This window comes from Thermobia domestica, chromosome 14, assembly GCF_964235325.1.
Source record: "Thermobia domestica chromosome 14, izTheDome1.hap1.1, whole genome shotgun sequence".
In the NCBI taxonomy this organism is placed as follows: domain Eukaryota; kingdom Metazoa; phylum Arthropoda; class Insecta; order Zygentoma; family Lepismatidae; genus Thermobia; species Thermobia domestica.
Window position 1 is genome coordinate 72281412 of NC_137467.1, and position 18391 is coordinate 72299802.

The 18391-nt window shown below is 36.3% G+C and overlaps 1 protein-coding gene across 6 annotated transcripts in view; it reads right to left on the minus strand.

The window, feature by feature from the left end:
* The window catches only part of LOC145669720 (uncharacterized), a 156048-nt gene that overhangs the window by 104255 nt on the left and 33402 nt on the right, over positions 1–18391 (minus strand). For all 6 annotated transcript variants that reach the window (XM_081738040.1, XM_081738037.1, XM_081738038.1 and 3 more), the window contains exon 3: positions 1842–7823. In XM_081738040.1, the coding sequence (XP_081594166.1) occupies positions 1842–7823 (5982 nt within the window). The remainder of the gene's footprint in view (positions 1–1841; positions 7824–18391) is intronic.

An 18391-nucleotide genomic window follows, 5' to 3' on the forward strand; every position in this document is an offset into this window, starting at 1 on the left:
CAAAGGATGTGATATCATAATGTTGAAACCATATATTTTTTAAAAAAATATATTGTGTAAGGACTTGCGTTATCTTTAAAAAAAACGTTGATACACACTCTTTATTGTGTTCGTGCAATCACTGTATAAATTTATAGTCTTTTCCTATGAGTCATGTAACTCTTCATTAAAACATCCATAGAGTTGCTCAGAGTTACAATTGTAATATGAAATTTGCCCCACTACTTCCTATGGCTGTACCTATATGAGGAAGATTTAGCACCTACAAAGACGTTTTACCTTACATACGTGTAATAACTTACGTACTCAATGCTGTTAAGAACAACAGCTTTATTTTTTTTTCTTTCTTTCTGTGGTGGCAGCTAATATATGCATATGATCTACTCTCTATATACAGCTATCTCTTTCCCTTACTTTTACCACATTTCTCCTTTTCATATTATATATATATATATATATATATATATATATATATATATATATATATATATATATATATATATATGAAAACTGCCTCATAAAAATTCTAATCCTGATTATATACTCGTATTTAGGTGCACCTAAAATCAATAATTCGTGTTTACAAGCGGACTGGTTGGGATCACTGATCTATTTTATGGATTATTTTATGTTAATCTTCTTTCAGGTTTGCTAAATTTTCACGTAAATCTGCCAGAAGATACTTCTACAAATGTTCAATAAATCAAATATGTAAGAAGAAAAGACACACGTATAACTTATAATTTGTTATTCTCAGAAGATGAAGACGATTAAGTTTTGAAATACAGTAAACCCTCTATTTAACAGTTTAATTTGTACAAAAGGGTGTCCATAAACTCAAAAGTCCGTTAAGTTGTAAATTGTGTTATGGACAATGATTAAAACAGGACCCTTACAGATACACTTGAAACTGTACTGTATAATGTAAATGTAAAATATTTCATTTACAACGCTTTACAACTGTATATTAGAAGGATGTCATAAGAGACTCAAACTTCAATTGTTTTCCCGTTGAATGTTACCCTTAATAATCAAATACAGGGTGTTTCAAAACAACACCGACGTTCAGGAGGTGATTCCTAACACCAAGTTAAGACAAAAAGTATGAACCAATTTGGTTGCAGAAATCCGTCATTTCGGAGTATAGGTTGCCGAAAGCATGAAAAAAAAAAACGAACTTTAAACGTGAATAGCTCCAATACTATGGGACCTAACGTAGTCTGGTCAAGACTTTACTAGGAACTAGTATGTGCCCTACCAAATATCCATGTTTCAGAATCCTGCGGCACTTCCACAACTGTTTTCATAGAGGTAGTTGATTAGTACTTCAAATTATATGCCAGCCAAACTCCCTCTATAAGAATTGTTGCGCGAGTATCGCAGGATTCTGAAACATGTATTTCTGGATAGCGCATATATTTGTTCCTCAGTGAAGTTTTGACCCGACTACGGTAGATTCTATACTACTGGAGGTATGGACATTTTTTTTTTTCATGTTTTCGGCAGCCTACAACTCAGAAATGACGGATTTCTGCACTCAGGTTGACCTATACTTTTCGTTTTATCTTGGTGTGAGGAATCACCTCCCAAACGTTGTCAGTGTTGTTTTGAACTACCCTATATATCTAAACTACCTGCAATCATCATCATCGTAAACCAAATCTTTCGGATCTTTAAATACTTCAATTATAGAATTGCGGCCATTTAGTTACGAGGTATAAGACAGACAAATTAACTTCGTTGTTTATTAAACCTCTAGAGGAGAAAATAAGGCAAATATGTATATATATGTACAATATATACAACAGGAAACAAAATTTAAGTAATATGAATAGACTTACCGTGCGAATTTGGTTTCCTTTGAGTATCTTCTGGATTATTATTAGAAGACCGCGAAGAAGCTTCTTTATGTGCAGAGATGGATTGTTTCCCAGCTTGATCCATAGACGATGATGTTTCAGGTGGAAGATTTGGGCTAAGTTCTTCCGATCCTCCTTGTGCTGAACGCAAAGTATCATCGGCACTTCCCTTGGAATTCCGTTTATCATACGAATTCCCTGTCGTAGATAACGTTCCTTGTTGTAACGGAGCGCTGGACATCTTGTCCCATTGTCTCAAATGCTCTCGGTCTATTTCAAAAGAAGGAGGTAAATTTTCGCCTAAAAAAGGACGCCGATTATTTGAAGCTCCGTTATTGCCATCTTCTTTACGAAATTTTTCTTCCTCAGAGTCCCAAACGTATTGCTCCAAGTAAGTCTGTCCTCTACGATTACGTTCTAAACTTTCCGAGTACCTAGAAAGTCGTTCGTACCGCACTTCATCATCTTCGTTGTTGGATGTCTCTTGGCGTTTTCTACCTTCTCTGTAATCAACTTCATATTCTTGTGTTCTTCGCAATCGAGCATGAGACACGTTTTGGTTGACATAAATAGCTTCTCTGCTAATACCAGTTCCTCGACTAGAATGCTTCGATCTATCAATACTTCGAGACGCTGACGCGTTTTCATTCCAGGGGCGTCGTTCATTCTCACTAGATAACAGATCAGCGCTGTGTCTCCCTGAAGGGCGTTTACTTGGTACACTCTTTTCCACAGATTTTCCACCACGTCTTCGTTCGTCCTTCTCGTCCAAATTATCTAATGATCTTGTATGGCGCATGCTAGCTCTACGCAAATTCTCCCTCCAAAGATTGTCTTCTTCCCACATATCGTCGCCTTCGCATGAAACGAAACTTGTATCAGTTGGTGCACTTACCGTGGGAGACTTGATTGGTTCAAATGAAGCACCATTTTGCGCAGTCGCTGCCTCAGCAGTAGGTAGTGATTCAGAATGATGATACCCTGAGGATCTGTTGTGTTGCAAAGTAGAACTTTCCCCTGAAGCACCAGAATTTTGTCTTTGTGTATCACTTCGCATATTTACCGTGTTTTGAGACGATGGGTTCGTATTGTTCCAATTCGGATATCGTGTATTCATTTCCGCTGTTCTTTGTTGTTCTATAGATAACTGTGCTTGAGGATTTTGAGTGTTAGAAGATAATTGTCGATTGTTGGCAACAGTAGCAGAAGAGTCAGGCTGCGGTCCATCATCAAGTAGACCTTCAAGTGATCTGCTCCTCCTACGACTCTGCAGAGGTAAACTGTTATCTGTATCAGAAAAATCTGTCAACGTTTTATCTTTAAGCCCTACAGGATACACATTCTTTGATTCAATATCTGGAGTTTGGCAACGGTCACCATATCTTTGCAATTGCCTTCTTCGTGTTATTTTCCGTAAGGTATCTGCTTCATATATATTTTTGGTGTCAATGTCTTCAGACTTTTTCGCTCCTAAATATTCAACGGACGATCGGAGATCAACAGTCAAACGGTCAATGCTTGTCCGGGGATCCGCAGATAAATCTTCTTGTTGTGGGAGAGAATGTGTCTGGATCTGATTAACTTTACGTCCTATATCGTTTCTCTTATTAGATGCTTCCAGATCTCTTTGGTTATTAAGCTGATGCAGTCGACTTCGTTGTGATAAAGCACTTCCTTGTCCTTGTGCTCCGGCACTAGAGCCTCTAGTGACACTTCTTTCAGACGCCGAACTCGTAAATCCATCCTCTTCTCCTCTTAAAAGGTCAGAATAATAATAAGGAGCTCCAATACCACACATAGCATTAGCCATTGATGATGGTACTTGATGACTACTGTTTGCCATAGAACTTTGAATAAAAGTATTTGGTTTTTGTGTTGCAGCTGTAAACTTCTGTGATGGAAGAACAAAGGAATTTTCGTTGCTTTGACCATCTCTTGGAATTGTTGGTCTATGAGGCAAATAGTCTGTAACATTGCCATCCAGTCTTTCTGGAAAGTAAGTAGCGTGGTTTTTAACGCTTTTATTGTAAGCCCAACGGAGATTTTCATAATGAGGGCCTTTGTCAAGTAGTGATGAACTGCTTTGCTTTTCTGAGTTATCCTGTCTGTTCACTGACAAAGTTTTCACCACAGAAGCTGATTCACTTCTGTTTACTATTTCAACAGCGGCAGTTTCAGCATGGTGCAGATGATCTTTGGTTTCCAAAATATCTCGAGGTTTTGATTGTGACACGCTATTCTTCGTTAATTGAGATTTAGCCTGATGAATGTGAAATGGAATATTTCTTCCCACTGTACCATCACTTAAGCCATGATAACTCATCCCTGGATTTCCCAAAGAATGTTGCAATAAAGATTCATTAGAACTTCCTTTATGTAATAATTTTGCATCTTTTTGGTAAGTACCATTAAATGTTGGATCAATATTAACGTACTGTCCTCTTGAGACTTCGCTGGATTTTACTGCACTAGAAACATTGCTGGCTCGTTTTCGTTCACTGTATGGCATACAATCGTCACTCTGTTCCCTTGATTCACTCCCTGTTGCTTCCTTATTTAGTTGAGGTTCAATTTTGCATGAAGTATGTGGGGATTCTTTTACGTTACCAGCAGCAGTTTGAGTTTTGCCTTGTTCCATTTGCATAGATTCACTAGTTGCTTTACCTATTTGATCCATATTTTGACCCCAATCTCCACAGTCTATTCTTCCGGCTATGGAAAACTTAGTAGACACCTGGTCATCTTCAGAACTTCCCAAGTTTAGAGAAGTACTACATGCACGTCTGGAAGAAGTGTTATTTTCCAACTTGTGTCTCCTTAAACAGGCTAGTTCACTGTCTGACAGGGGAATGGCTTCTTTCGGTAAAGTGAAAGAATCCAACTGATCTGGTGGAATATCTTGAGAATCTAGTGAGTCGTAAGCAAGACGCCCCTTTTGGCTGGAGCATTCATCTAAGTCGTCCATTGGAGGTGGGCTAGTAGGAATCGGAGGCGGCGATACTAAATCACTATCAGACGAATCGTGGTTTTCTGATTCGCCAATTCGATTACTAGCACCCAAATAATAAGAAGCAGGTCTAAAAGTATCTGACAGACTAAATCGTGGATGTCGTGGCGTATCTAAAGAATCTAAATCTTTCGACGCTTCATCATCTGCATCGGCATCAGAGCTATCGGATTTATGCTTCTGTGCAGAAACTGTTAAAATATCAGGAAGCGAATTTCGTGGTGGGGGAGGTGCTGGTAAATTATCCAAGTCTTTATTTTCACTTGAATTTCCATTTCGAGTTTTAGTTGGATCTAAACTACTAAAAGAAGAGCACTGCTTGTCAGTTCTGTTTTCAGATACTACATTACCTGGTTCATTTTGACTTTCTTTGCTTTCCAATTTTAAAGCCTCCAAAATTGGACACACTTCCATATATACTGGTTCATATTGAGAGGTAGCATGGTATAGGAATTCGTAATGTGAAGCTTCTTCCTTGTCTGGGATTTCACAATATCTTGGAGATTCAGGTTTCAAGTTAGGTAAAGTATATTCAGATGAACTAGTTTTTTGTATGTCTAACTTGGGCAAAGCAATTGTGTCCTTATCTGGGGCGAGAACAGAACGAGGAAATAGATCTTCCGTCATTTCCACATATGTACTCTCTTCGAGTTGAGCTTTAGCAAACAAGTTTTCCACAATCACAGTTTCTGAAGCTGATAAACTTCGTTTATGAGAACAACTTGAATTCAAAAATGGTTCTGGAGGAGCAAGAATGGGCTTCCGTGATGGTGTCATGGGTACATACTGTTCTTCAAGTATTTCATCTTGTTTGGCATTGAAATCTCCATTTGGTGGTAGTTCAAACATTTTGTTGTCAGTTTCTCGATGACAATTTGCTTCAACGTCCTTATTGTCTAGTTCATCGTTTGAATTTTGATGCGAACTAGATGTTGATCTCAAAAAAATCGAATTTTCTCGACCAATAACAGACCCTTCAAGAGATTCTGCTAAACTTAGTCTGAGATATCCAGGGGTCACGATAACTTCTAAGTCAGCAGAATCTCCACCACCATCACGTTTACACCTATCACTAGACTTTCTTCCTTCAGAATTTTTATTACCTTGGGTATCGGCATCTTTGTCAGTTAAATCGGCTGCGGTATTCAATTCTAAATTTTTATTTCTCGATAAGAAATTATTTCTTAAGAATGAAGGTTTCTCTGGGCTTCCACCACGAGATGTTTGACTATCTTGAGCACCTGGATCACTAGATGTATCATACAGTAGCATATCCGTATCACTACTTGTACATCTTTTGCTTCTATCGTCATCGACGCTTGCATGTCTATGAGACTCCTGGAAACCTTTCACATAATGAGATTTCTGTTCAAAGTCGGCCAAAATGTCTTTTACACACCTCGTTTCTTTTGTCTCAGTAGATATTGTCGCTGTTGATTCAACTGGAACAGCATCAGAATATGGACCTTCTTTTGAATTTTTACTCCTTTTATCACAAGAGTTTGAGTCACCAAAGGCAAAATTACGCAACGAGCTCCTTCTGCTACTACGAAGATTGGCAATTTCCTGTGTTGACGGAAGACCTCTAAATTCATTCATTAGATTGCCAATAATTGACGAATTTCCAGAATTTTCCATGCTACTCTTTCTTAGTTCTTCTATTTTGCGATTGTCACTGTGCCTGCTGCTATTGTCATTTGATTTTAAGTTTGACACATGAGCTTCTGACGGCCGATGAACTGAATGTGAAAGTTTTAGTGGTTCCTGCATTTGAAGATTTTCCCAACTATATTCACAACCAGCTATATGCTCTTTCTCTACTTCTTCTTTGACTCCAGATTCAAATGCTTTTATTCTATCCTGAACAATATTTTTGGGAAGATTATCCTTCTGATAGTTAATATTCTTCGGCTTTGATGGTAAAGTATATTCATTGGAGCCAGATTCCATTGCAATTCGTTTACTACATGCCTTGCCTCGTTTATACCACAAACTCCACTTCTCTTCTGCATTACCTACTTCAGGTAAAACTTGAGATTTGCCAACACTTAATTCAAAGCCTTTGAGTTGCTGGTTGTGAATATCAGAATCAAAGGAGTCGTCCACTCTGTAAGAATTCTCTTCTTCGCAACACGTGGTGGTATCTTCCCCGGGCACTAAGCCGGCGCGAAGTGTATCGTAGCCACTATCTGAATGCCTTCCATTGGAGTAACCATCGTCTTGCGACGAAAAGTTATGCGAATGAATGGTAGCTCTGGTCATCCCTTCTTGAACCCATGGCATATTTTCTTCATTGACTTTTCGTGTTTCTGAGCCATACACTTTAAGTTTATTGTCTGTTGAGTTTGGATCAGTGTTACATACGTAATTTTTGGGATCATTTGGTGAAACTACATGATATGGTTTTTGATCTTTGTTATTACTTATTGTCCATGAATACGCCTTTTCCAAATACCTTTCGTCAATCTCTTTTGCAGTTTGGTTTGCGCTAACTGAGCCGTCGATGTACGAATTCACGTTTGTGACATTGAGTGCATTCTTCCCATCGTCTCGAAGGTATTGTGTCTCTGGTCCACTACTTTTCTTGTCGCTGGGAGTGGAAGTGCATAAATAAGAACCTGAATATGATGCATCAGGAGGTATACTGACTTCTTCATCATTTATCCCGCCGCCTCCTAATCTACTCTCACTTCTAAAATCTTCACTAGCTAAACGAGCATCTAGTCTAGAACTATGTTTCTGAGTACTACCACCATAGGTTATTTTATCTAGCTCTGCACTGACACTATTTACATTTACGTAGTTTGGTGATGGAGATGTACAACTATAGGAAACACTAGACGGGACTGAAGTACTAACTCCCGGACCTCGTTTATTTTCCATACTACTGCGGCGAGACCTTCCTGCCTGCGAAGATTTTCGTACCCTTCTTCTTGCCTCACGAACTTCTCCCAATTCTGAACGATACAAAAACCAAAAAAGAAAGAAAAAATGAAACAGAAATTTAAATGGCTTTTCTTCGTAGCTAATATCAGTAAACATAATTTATTTACATATTAACGATAAAAGAATTTTTGTTGTTCTTGTTAATAATGGAAATAATATTTGAAAAAAAAAACAGTTAGTAACGGAACTTTATACAAAAGACTAATTAAAAGGCCCCATCACGGCGAAATTAAAATACCGCTAATTTTAACAATAATTATACGATATCTTCAAATAGATCAAAAGATAATCGAAAAGTGGAACAAGAGCTCCTTAGACAATATTATTTTACATGAGATACCGATATCACAACTCAGTTATCTGCTTTCGATTTCCAAACATTTTAAAAAAAAATAGGCATTTCTTTTCGCGTTTTTAAATGACCGCAAACGAAAAGCTACTAGGTGACTCGTGATAACAGTACCTCATGCAAAATAACATTGTCTAGGGCGCTCTTGTTCCACATTTCAATTATCTTCTATCTATTTGAAGATATCACATAATTACTGTAAAATCAGCGGTATTTTAATTTCGAAGTAATTAGGCCTCTTAAGCCTGTCTCTTAACTACAAATCATGCAATAAATAAATAAACCAAACACAAACCGTTTCTATTATATTAACAAAACTAAAATACATCCTGTAATTTTTTTTACTACATGCTAGAATCAGGGTTAGTTGAAAACCTTGCAAGCAGGCAGGAAAGTGAGCCTAGGATACGAAATCTACCCCGTACAACTAGTTCTTTATTATTAATAATAATATGTAAATACTCACAAGCATACGTTATTCACATGTCTGTCGTCCCCTTTTAAGATGAATATGCTTACTTAAAAGCATCCCTATAACCGTATTAGTCATGCAGCCCCAATGAGAAAAAGAAGAAAAGGATACAGGCAATATAGAGAAGGTATGTAGTCAAATGAATTCAATACCATATATATTTTTGTAGTATATACAACCCTACAAAAAATAAAAATAGAATCATTTTTTTAATAAATATTTAATATTTAAGATGTTCAATATCTTGTTGACAAATGCAACCGAAAGAGAGTACAACTTTTAACAGAGGTTTACCAATTTTTTGTTGATAATAACGGGGGGTAGGGGTGGAGATGTTAAACAAATTGATGTTACATTTCAACAACATTCTATCATGTTATTGTTTTCTATTTTTTTAAAAATGGAAAAAATGGAATTTCTTCAGAAGAATTTCAAAAATTAGAAGATAACAGAACTATGTCTTAATAGAATAAATGTAAATAATCTAACAGATACACTGAATGAATATATCTAGGTATATGAATGTTGGCAATGTAATGATTTGTAGATTGTTATCAATACCAATAAATCAACATTAAAAATGAACTCGATTCTGCTGCATTTCTTCCCAAAGAGACTGTTTTTTCAAGGTTTCGTTTATTGTGCATATCGCCCTGTTCAAACAAATTTTAAGAGCAACCTCTCTTTTAAAAACACATTCGTTTACTTTCAGATACATCTGCAGCAAATTGTAAATATATTATACGTTTTTTTTTTTTTTGGAATCTATTTCCTTCTTGCAAGTCTATGTCTCAAAACATATTACGCGTAATTGTACGTATGTACATTTACAACTTTTCAAAAGAAGCAGCTGGGGCCGTGGTGACTCAGTGGTAGAGCGTTCACCTCTGGCGCATGGGGTCATTGGTTCAAACCCTTCTCCCGCCAAGTGAATTTTGTGGTGGACACTCACCGTGTGTGGGGGTTTCCTCGGGGTTCTTCCACTTTCTTCATTCCTCCATTTCATTCATTTCTCATCATCACCGTCTCCTTTAGCCTACTCGGCATAACCGTGGGACGTAAAACTAGAAAATTTCATTTCATTTTCAAAAGGAGCAGCGTCGTAACTTGGTCTTTTTTTTTATTGGGGTAAGCATTATTTGAGCGTCCTTTTAAAAATAAATCAAATTAACAATAATATACCTAGTGTTACCATAAATACTGTACCAAGTTTTGAAGTGGCTGTACTTTCGCCCATACAAGCGAGCGACGTCAAAAGCGATATCGTGAGCGGTCATTTCTGGATGAGCTGAAGAAGTGTTAGGGTGTCAGTTGTAAGTGTTCAAGATGGAATTGGGCGAGTATGAAAATCGTGTGTCCGTGATAGCGCTGCATAAGATAGAAAATCACCAGGGAAGATTTTTAGAGTCCTCCAGAAGCTGAAAATCAGTAAAATATTCATTTACCGCATCATCCAATGCTTTGTTGAGACTGGAACTGTGAGAGATCGCTTGTGCAAGAAAGAACATGCACAGTACGAATACCGGAACTTGTGACAGAAGTGCCGGTGCATGTCGACGAAATCCAGTTGGAAAACAGTCAGTTATGGCTCGTGAGCTAAAGATATCAAAAACGTTTATGCCTCGCATGTTAAGCAGTGACCTGGGAAAAAGCATCAAGAATCCAGAGGGGTCAAAATGTCAGCAAAAGTTACCAGTACACAGTGCTTGAGAGACTAGTTAAGACCCTCTTCCATGGACAGAACTGGAGCTTCCAGCAGGACTCAGCCCCAATACACAAAACACGGACAACCCAGCTATGGCTGGAGGCAAATGTTCCGGACTTCGTTTTAACCTCAGATTGGCCTTCTTCAAGTCCGGACCTAAACCCTTTGGACTACAAATTGTGATCCAAGCTTCAGGAGATGGCTTTCAAGAAGAGATAGCTCAAAATTGAAAGTTTAAAGCGGTCTTTTCAGGGTTGGCTTTAGGATTTTAATTCTGGGTAGGCCCGCTTCCTCGCTTATGAATATATTTAGTACACATACACATTTAATTGATTAATGAGAGTAGGAAATTACTTTTATAATAGTTGCTGATGCTGTTTGTTAAATAATTATTTACCATATAAATAGTGGAAAATATATTTACTCTTTATTGTATCTTTTAGCGTTTATATATTTTTTAAACTTTTTGGGTAGGCCTGTGCCTACCCAGCCTACCTGCTACAGCCGCCACTGGGTCTCTTGGGAAGGCAGCTGCAGATTTTCCACTTGACGTGTTGCGTAACACTTTATGAATGGCCACAAAAACTTAAGGAGTGTATGCATGCTAATTGTAGTCATTTTGAATAATTATTTGTGATTCTGGTTCATAATGTATCCATGTAACTCATGTTATTAGGGTATTAAAATATCTCTAATCATTTTGTATCATGTACTTAAAACTTTGGGACAGTATTTGTTCTAAGACTACGTAGGTGATATATTAGCGTTCTATTCGTAACATGAGCACCCCATTTTTTTTTGGGGGGGGGGTATATAACAATCATGTATAATTTTTAGATGTTACCTTTATTCAACATTTATCACAAATAATGTAGTACATGTTTGACACAATTTAAAATCTTAATAAACTTTTTCTTTAACTTTTTATTTTAGGAGTTTCAGCTGGCGTTTTATTTGAAGCAGGATCCAGATTACATTTATGCTTCATCTTAGGGGAAATACATTTTGTTCAGATTATGGGACAGCAGCAGTACCTTAAATAATATTTATTTTGAAATGGTATGGTCTATCTATTCCATACTTCACTAGCTAAATGAGGGGACAATATTAGACAACTTAAAGCTTTAAGGAATACATATTATTTCTGAGGGCCCTAATCATGGGCGGAGCTAGGGGGGCATTGCCCCTTCAACTTTTTGACAAAAAATAAGAATGCCACCTATAAGATGGCCACCTACCAAAACCTCCGAGACCGACTAAAAGGTCTGCCCCCCCTAAGAGACAATTCCTAGCTCCGTCTATGGCCCTAATATTAGGCATTTTACTGAAATAGTCTCAGATCACATTTCGTCTCATTTAAGACTTTTTTCTTTCTTGAATATGGTGAACCTATTCCACGCTATATTTATACATTCATATTCATATTGTATCATAGAAAGTATCTGGAAGTAGGCTCTCCCTCCGACAGGTTACGACACTGAGAAAAAGGCAAGTGTTCAAACTTTTTTTTTTTTAAATTATTGTCCAAATTAAAGATTCTATGAAGTTTACTATGAGCTTATAATAAATTCGATCTCAGCAGTTGAGGAAACCTTGATACGACGATGTACTAAATGAATACTTCAAAATTTCGGAAGAAAGATAAATGAACAATATACACAAAGTATATCAATCTAATATTCTTTTACGATCACACCTATTCGCTTAAATCAATTAATTTCTTAGGAAAATATTTCCTTTCAAATTGTGACAGTATAAAATATTTTTATATTCAGAATAGTGTATATATACAAAGTCGGAAGAAGACAGCCTAAAAAAGAAAGAAAACAAGAATTTTAGGAATGATAAAATAAATGGATCAAAAGAATCCGATCTTGGCCAAAAATTACGTTTTTCGATTAGGGGCCACAAAATTTTTGAACGGCCCCTAAACCAAGTTTTCGTATTTTCTACGGAATAAGCACATCATACTGAGTTAAATGATAGTTTGGGTTTGGCTACACTATATGTAGTCCTCCAGATATAAGGCATCCATGATTTTTTTATTATTATTATTGACATTTGGATGTTTTGATCCAAAAAGGAAAAAAATAGTACCTATACGAAGAAAATACGAAATTGGTCTTTTTGGGTTACAAATCTCGCAAAGTCTTGGGAAAGTAAATTTTATCGGATCTTAGTAATGGGAAGCCCGAGATCGTTTCGTTTCAGAGTTACATTCTGAAACAGAAACTGTAAAAGTTGAATGTGGGGTTGAAATATTTGAGATACTATCACAATTACACACATTATATTAACTTATCGTGCAGTAAGTCTTACCCAAGTTTTCAAATTCAAAAAAAAAAAAAAAAAGCAAGCGGAAGAAATCTCCACTTCCCACCGTTTATATTTCGAACACTGATGATGGCAGGTTAATTAACGAGACCAACTGAAGAATTTTAATAGTAGAGGTCCTTTGGTTACGGTAAGTACGATGTCCCTTACTACAGTATAATGGGTTGTGGGTTACAAATCTCGCAAAGTCTTGGGAAAGTAAATTTTATCGGATCTTAGTAATGGGAAGCCCGAGATCGTTTCGTTTCAGAGTTACATTCTGAAACAGAAACTGTAAAAGTTGAATGTGGGGTTGAAATATTTGAGATACTATCACAATTACACACATTATATTAACTTATCGTGCAGTAAGTCTTACCCAAGTTTTCAAATTCAAAAAAAAAAAAAAAAAAAAAGCAAGCGGAAGAAATCTCCACTTCCCACCGTTTATATTTCGAACACTGATGATGGCAGGTTAATTAACGAGACCAACTGAAGAATTTTAATAGTAGAGGTCCTTTGGTTACGGTAAGTACGATGTCCCTTACTACAGTATAATGGGTTGTGTAATTTCAATAACAGTGTAACCCGAAATTCGATGTAGGCCTACTTTCCTCGGTATACATTACTCAATAAAACGAAGTATTTTCTGAGTTGGTTTGCTTTTAAAGTTTTTTGCTTATTTAGGGAAATACTTCTGACTTTCTCCAACACATTTTAATGTTATTCAGCAATAACGTTTAAGACTACTTTCTTGTTAATATTTTCAGTAAAAAAAGTGACTGTACCATTTGAATCTCGACCTTCGTTAATAGGAGAATAATATCCCGTCTCATTTGATGTAGGCTAAAAATATGATAAATCGAAACAAATAAAATTATTGAAGAACAACAAAGGCGGAAAAAATAATTCTATTCTGTACACAGCCAACAGACTGACAGCCCCATCGGCGCCGATCCTGGGGGATAACACCCCAAGAGCTCCCGTATTAGCATTTAAATTACTATTAATTTCTCGTTAGAGGATTTCTGACAACAAAACACGTATCAGAAGGGGCCTCCCCATAGTTATACAGAAATCGGCGCCACTGAACCGATCTACATCCCTCCACTTCAGATACGACTTCTCTACCACTGATATTGGAATAGTACCTGTGTAAATGTTCCACGAAAGTATCCAAGATGAGAAATGTCAAACTGCGGGGGGTATCCGGAAAGTAAGTACAGTTTTGAATACTAAAACAGGTTTCTTCAAACCAAGTTTATTTTTACATGAAAGAATACACAAACTATTTTTCGACAGTTTCCACCAATGTTCAAACACTTATCAGAGCGGGTGACCAACCTTGTCCAAACCTTCCTCAATGAAATATGCTGCCAGTATCCGACTAGTACGCACTGTTTAGTTTGAACGCTACCGTAGCTCTAGTGTCGGCGTTCCGCGTTAATTTCACTGTTTTATCGCCTCTCCACTGACGTCAGTACGGTTGAGTTTTGGTTATTTTGTGTGGAGTGGAAAAAACGCTGTGTAGTTATGGTTGTCTTCACTGGCGGGATGTTTCTTTGAGGAAGATTTGGACAAGTTGGTCACCCACTCTGATAAGTGTTTGAACATTGGTGAAAACTATGTCGAAAAAGAGTTTAAGCTGTGCTCTTTGATCTAAAAATAAATTTGGCTTGAACAAACTTGTTTTAGTATTTTTTTTTTTAAAAAAACTATACTTACTTTTCGGACACGCCTCGTATCAAACTCGAGTCTGTAGAATAAACTCATAAATCGAAGAGCATAAACTAAACCATTATGTACGTTAGTAGATTCTGTAAGAGAACGGCGTTGGATTGTTTTCTATTTGGATGATATCCCATGAAAGAAATAAGTTCACATTATACGGTGTATGTATATGTATACCATATACTGACGTATACTTCTATCTAATATATATCCATAAAGTATATATATATATATATATATATATATATATATATATATATATATATATATATATATATATATATATATATATATATATATATATATATATATGAGCTTAAATAACCTATTTGAGTAGGTGCAGTTACGTCACCACTTTCAATAGGATTCGTACGTTATTTTCTTCGTGGCTAGTTTCCACAACTTCCGCTTTAGGATGATGCATTGTAGCCTGTTTGCTACATATGACTGCTTGTACAGTATCTTTTCCCTCCCTCCCTCTCTCTCTCATGCAAATAAATTTAAAGATTCAATTTTCAGCAGTATTATCACCTGCACTTTTAAATAACAAATCATCCAGAATGGAAAATAGCACATGCAGCACTGTGGTAGCCGAAAATAACTTCTCAGTTTCATACAGACGGCATTCGCACAAACTGTCGAACTATCCATTACTAGAAACGTGATATCCATTACTCTCCAGCTTTTGCCTCTACGTATTCTAAAGAATCAAGGACGAGGCGATTATTTTCATGAGATGTAGACCTTTATGTTTCAATACTAACAGTATTTTGACCAAGTGTAATAATTTCAGAATAGTTACTGCATATAAAAACTGTAACTAACATTTGTAACTTTTCTGCAGTCACAATCAAAATGTTACAGTGTTCACGGATTGTATTTTTAAATCTTAAATAAAAAAGCTGTATCAGAAACTTTACATACACGGTGTTTCACATAAAATGAACATTTTTCCAATGGATAACTAGAATCAGGGTACTGGGCAGAAATATATGTAAGGACATTGAACTTGATCGGGAATCAATTTTCGACGAATCCACAATTCAATCAATCTTACACAAGGATTTGGAATTCCATTTATACAAACTAACGATCGTGCAGAAGTTACACGAAGGGAATTATCAACAACGTTCAGTCCTAAGCAGAAACATGTTCTCCATTTTCGACAAACGTGAGATGACCATCATTATGAGTGATGGAACACATTTCTATATTACCGTCTCCTTTAGCCTAACCGGCATAACCGTGGGACGTAAAACTCAAAGATTTCATTTCATTTTCACATTTCTATATTCCAGCAGTACACGCGCAGCGTTCCCGGAATCTAACGCTAGTATGTTCTCGTGAAATGTATGAACGACAATTGCACACTCCGGAAGTCACCATTTGGTGCGCTATTGGTGCGTGCGGCATCATTGTCTGTACTTTTTTTTTTCACAATATCAACACTAACTAGGTAGCTTCAGTTCGCTACACTCGAGCAGTTCAATGCCTTCTTAGAACCAACATTACGGAGATGAAGGATTAGCAAGAAATTTTTGGTCTCAACAGGATGAAGCCACCGCGCATATTGCCATAAACTCAATGAATGTTTTTTCCTCTCAAACTCCATATAATGCTGTATTCTCTTATTATAATACCGAACACATTACTGGAGTACAACCTATTTTTAAATCGTCCTATTTTTCCCGTGATGCACCTGTATTACATATGTTACTAGCATCCTGGATACATATTACCAAAAAATGTAAACATACATTAAAAAAGGACTTTTAATACCGTTTGTCAAAGATCTAATATCCTATATGGAAGCTTTTTGCTGTACTTGCTGTATATGAGTACATCACGCATTTACAATACCATTAATGTGAAACTTGTTCTATTTAGTTGCTGACTTTAGCCCTTAGGCTTAGAAATTACATCCTATCTTTTTATTAAGGTCACGTATGTGGACAGCTAAATCGATTATCTCAGCTAAATTCATTAATGGAGCTAATCCGTTAACATTTTCACGGTTAACTTTAACGAAATGTTAAAATACATGACTCATGACTCCTCTGCTTCTATGCAACCAGTAAAACAGCAAAGCATTGTCGGTTGCCTACGACGAAAGGATATGTAGCTTTCACTCCATTAGTCTTTAGCTTCACATGATCCTCTTCACTATATATCTGTATATAAACTAAATTTTTCCACAACAAATGTCACATTGACCTAGCGAACTGATTGCGATAACTACAACAATTTCCGCCTAATTCCAGCCTGGTACACATCACAACAAAATTGTGACAGAAATGTGTTCCACCTACTGGATCAAGTTTTAGTTGAGGAGGAATATACAACTACATAACAAAGACCATGTAATGTAACAATATAATGCACTTTAATGAGTCAAAACAATTATTGATCACAAGCTAGCCTAGATCCTAGCATAAGTTGTTTCCCAATCCACATATTATTATTGATCCCCATTCCTCCTCCCATACGTTCACATGAATAATAATATATTTTGTCGAAGTGCAAGACATACGTATTATAGTAGTACAATGTGGTACTCAGTGTGCCAATTAGTATATTAATACAGGAGGGGGAAGCAGATAAAACGAAATCAAACAGGACAAAACAAAGTCTGAAGGTTCAGTAACTCACAATGCAACAACGACGCCCTCTCCGTCCTCCAACACATATTAATATGATTATCTCACAACAATAATAGAACAAGATACACATAATCTTTCCTGATTTGTTTGAGTGTAGGGTTGAAAGCATCTTACATTATATATATATATATATATATATATATATATATATATATATATATATATATATATATATATATATAATGTAAAAAGTTTGCAAACCATTGCATTGACTTCGTTATAAATGTAGTTAGTTTATCCAAATTCACATCCTACAACGAACTGAAGGGTATGAGAATACGACTGCAAGTGATAACTATAGGCACAAGAAAATAGTTAAACTGGACAACGGTGAAACCAGGCGGATAGAATGTGTATATTGTGGTTAGCTGAGAGTATAAAATTAGAGGACAACAGTGAATAAACAGCCATCTTTCATACAGATAGAATTTTAAAGTTACATAGAGAGACAAAAAGTCGTGGAATCTGACAACAATTCAGACTTTTATTATTAAACAAGACTTGAAGGGGAAACAGGCATCGCTAGCAGTAAATTTCCTTGGCGGGTACTAAAATATGATTGAGGAGAAAAATCCCTTTATCACCTCCTCCCCCCGGTAATTCGTACGCTAATGGTATACTGCATGGCTCCCTATTGGAAATAGTCACCAAGAAAATTTAAATGTAGAAATTACTTTTGTGCAGACACATGTTAAGAGGACTTACGAGGAGGGAAGACTTTCACGAACGTTGAAAGGAATGCCCCCCCCCCACTTAGGAAATCCATTTCAAAAGTAAGTCTTACTATATCATTGTTCATACATAGTTTCGTTTCTTAAGGTCCAATAAAATTTGAAAAAGACTAGTATGTAATCCTATTCTATTTGGGTTCATAGTAGACACAATGTTCTTTACAAATATAGTAGATTACGACCCTTTTCCTTTTCAGTGAAAAATTAGAAGTCTCAGTAGACTGCTGAAGAAGACAAAGAATGTGTTTGTTTCCACAGTCCCCATGTTATGAGGGTGAAAAACTCGTAGTACGCTTTATAAAAAATAACGGCTAATAAAAGTGAAAAATGACGACAGCAGAGAGGAATTGATATATCTTTATTACCAACACAAGGGATAAGTCGTTGCAGGATTTTTTTTAAATATTTCCTTTGCAATGTACAAGATTTTTCGTTTCCTTCTTTTAAGATACAAAAAGCAGTTTGTTTAGGATTTTATCTTTTATTATTATTATTATTATTATTATTATTATTATTATTATTATTATTATTATTATTATTATTATTATTATTGCTAGTTTTCCCCTAAGCATCCCTCTATTCTGCAAATTGCCAGTATACTAGCGGCATCTCTTGGCG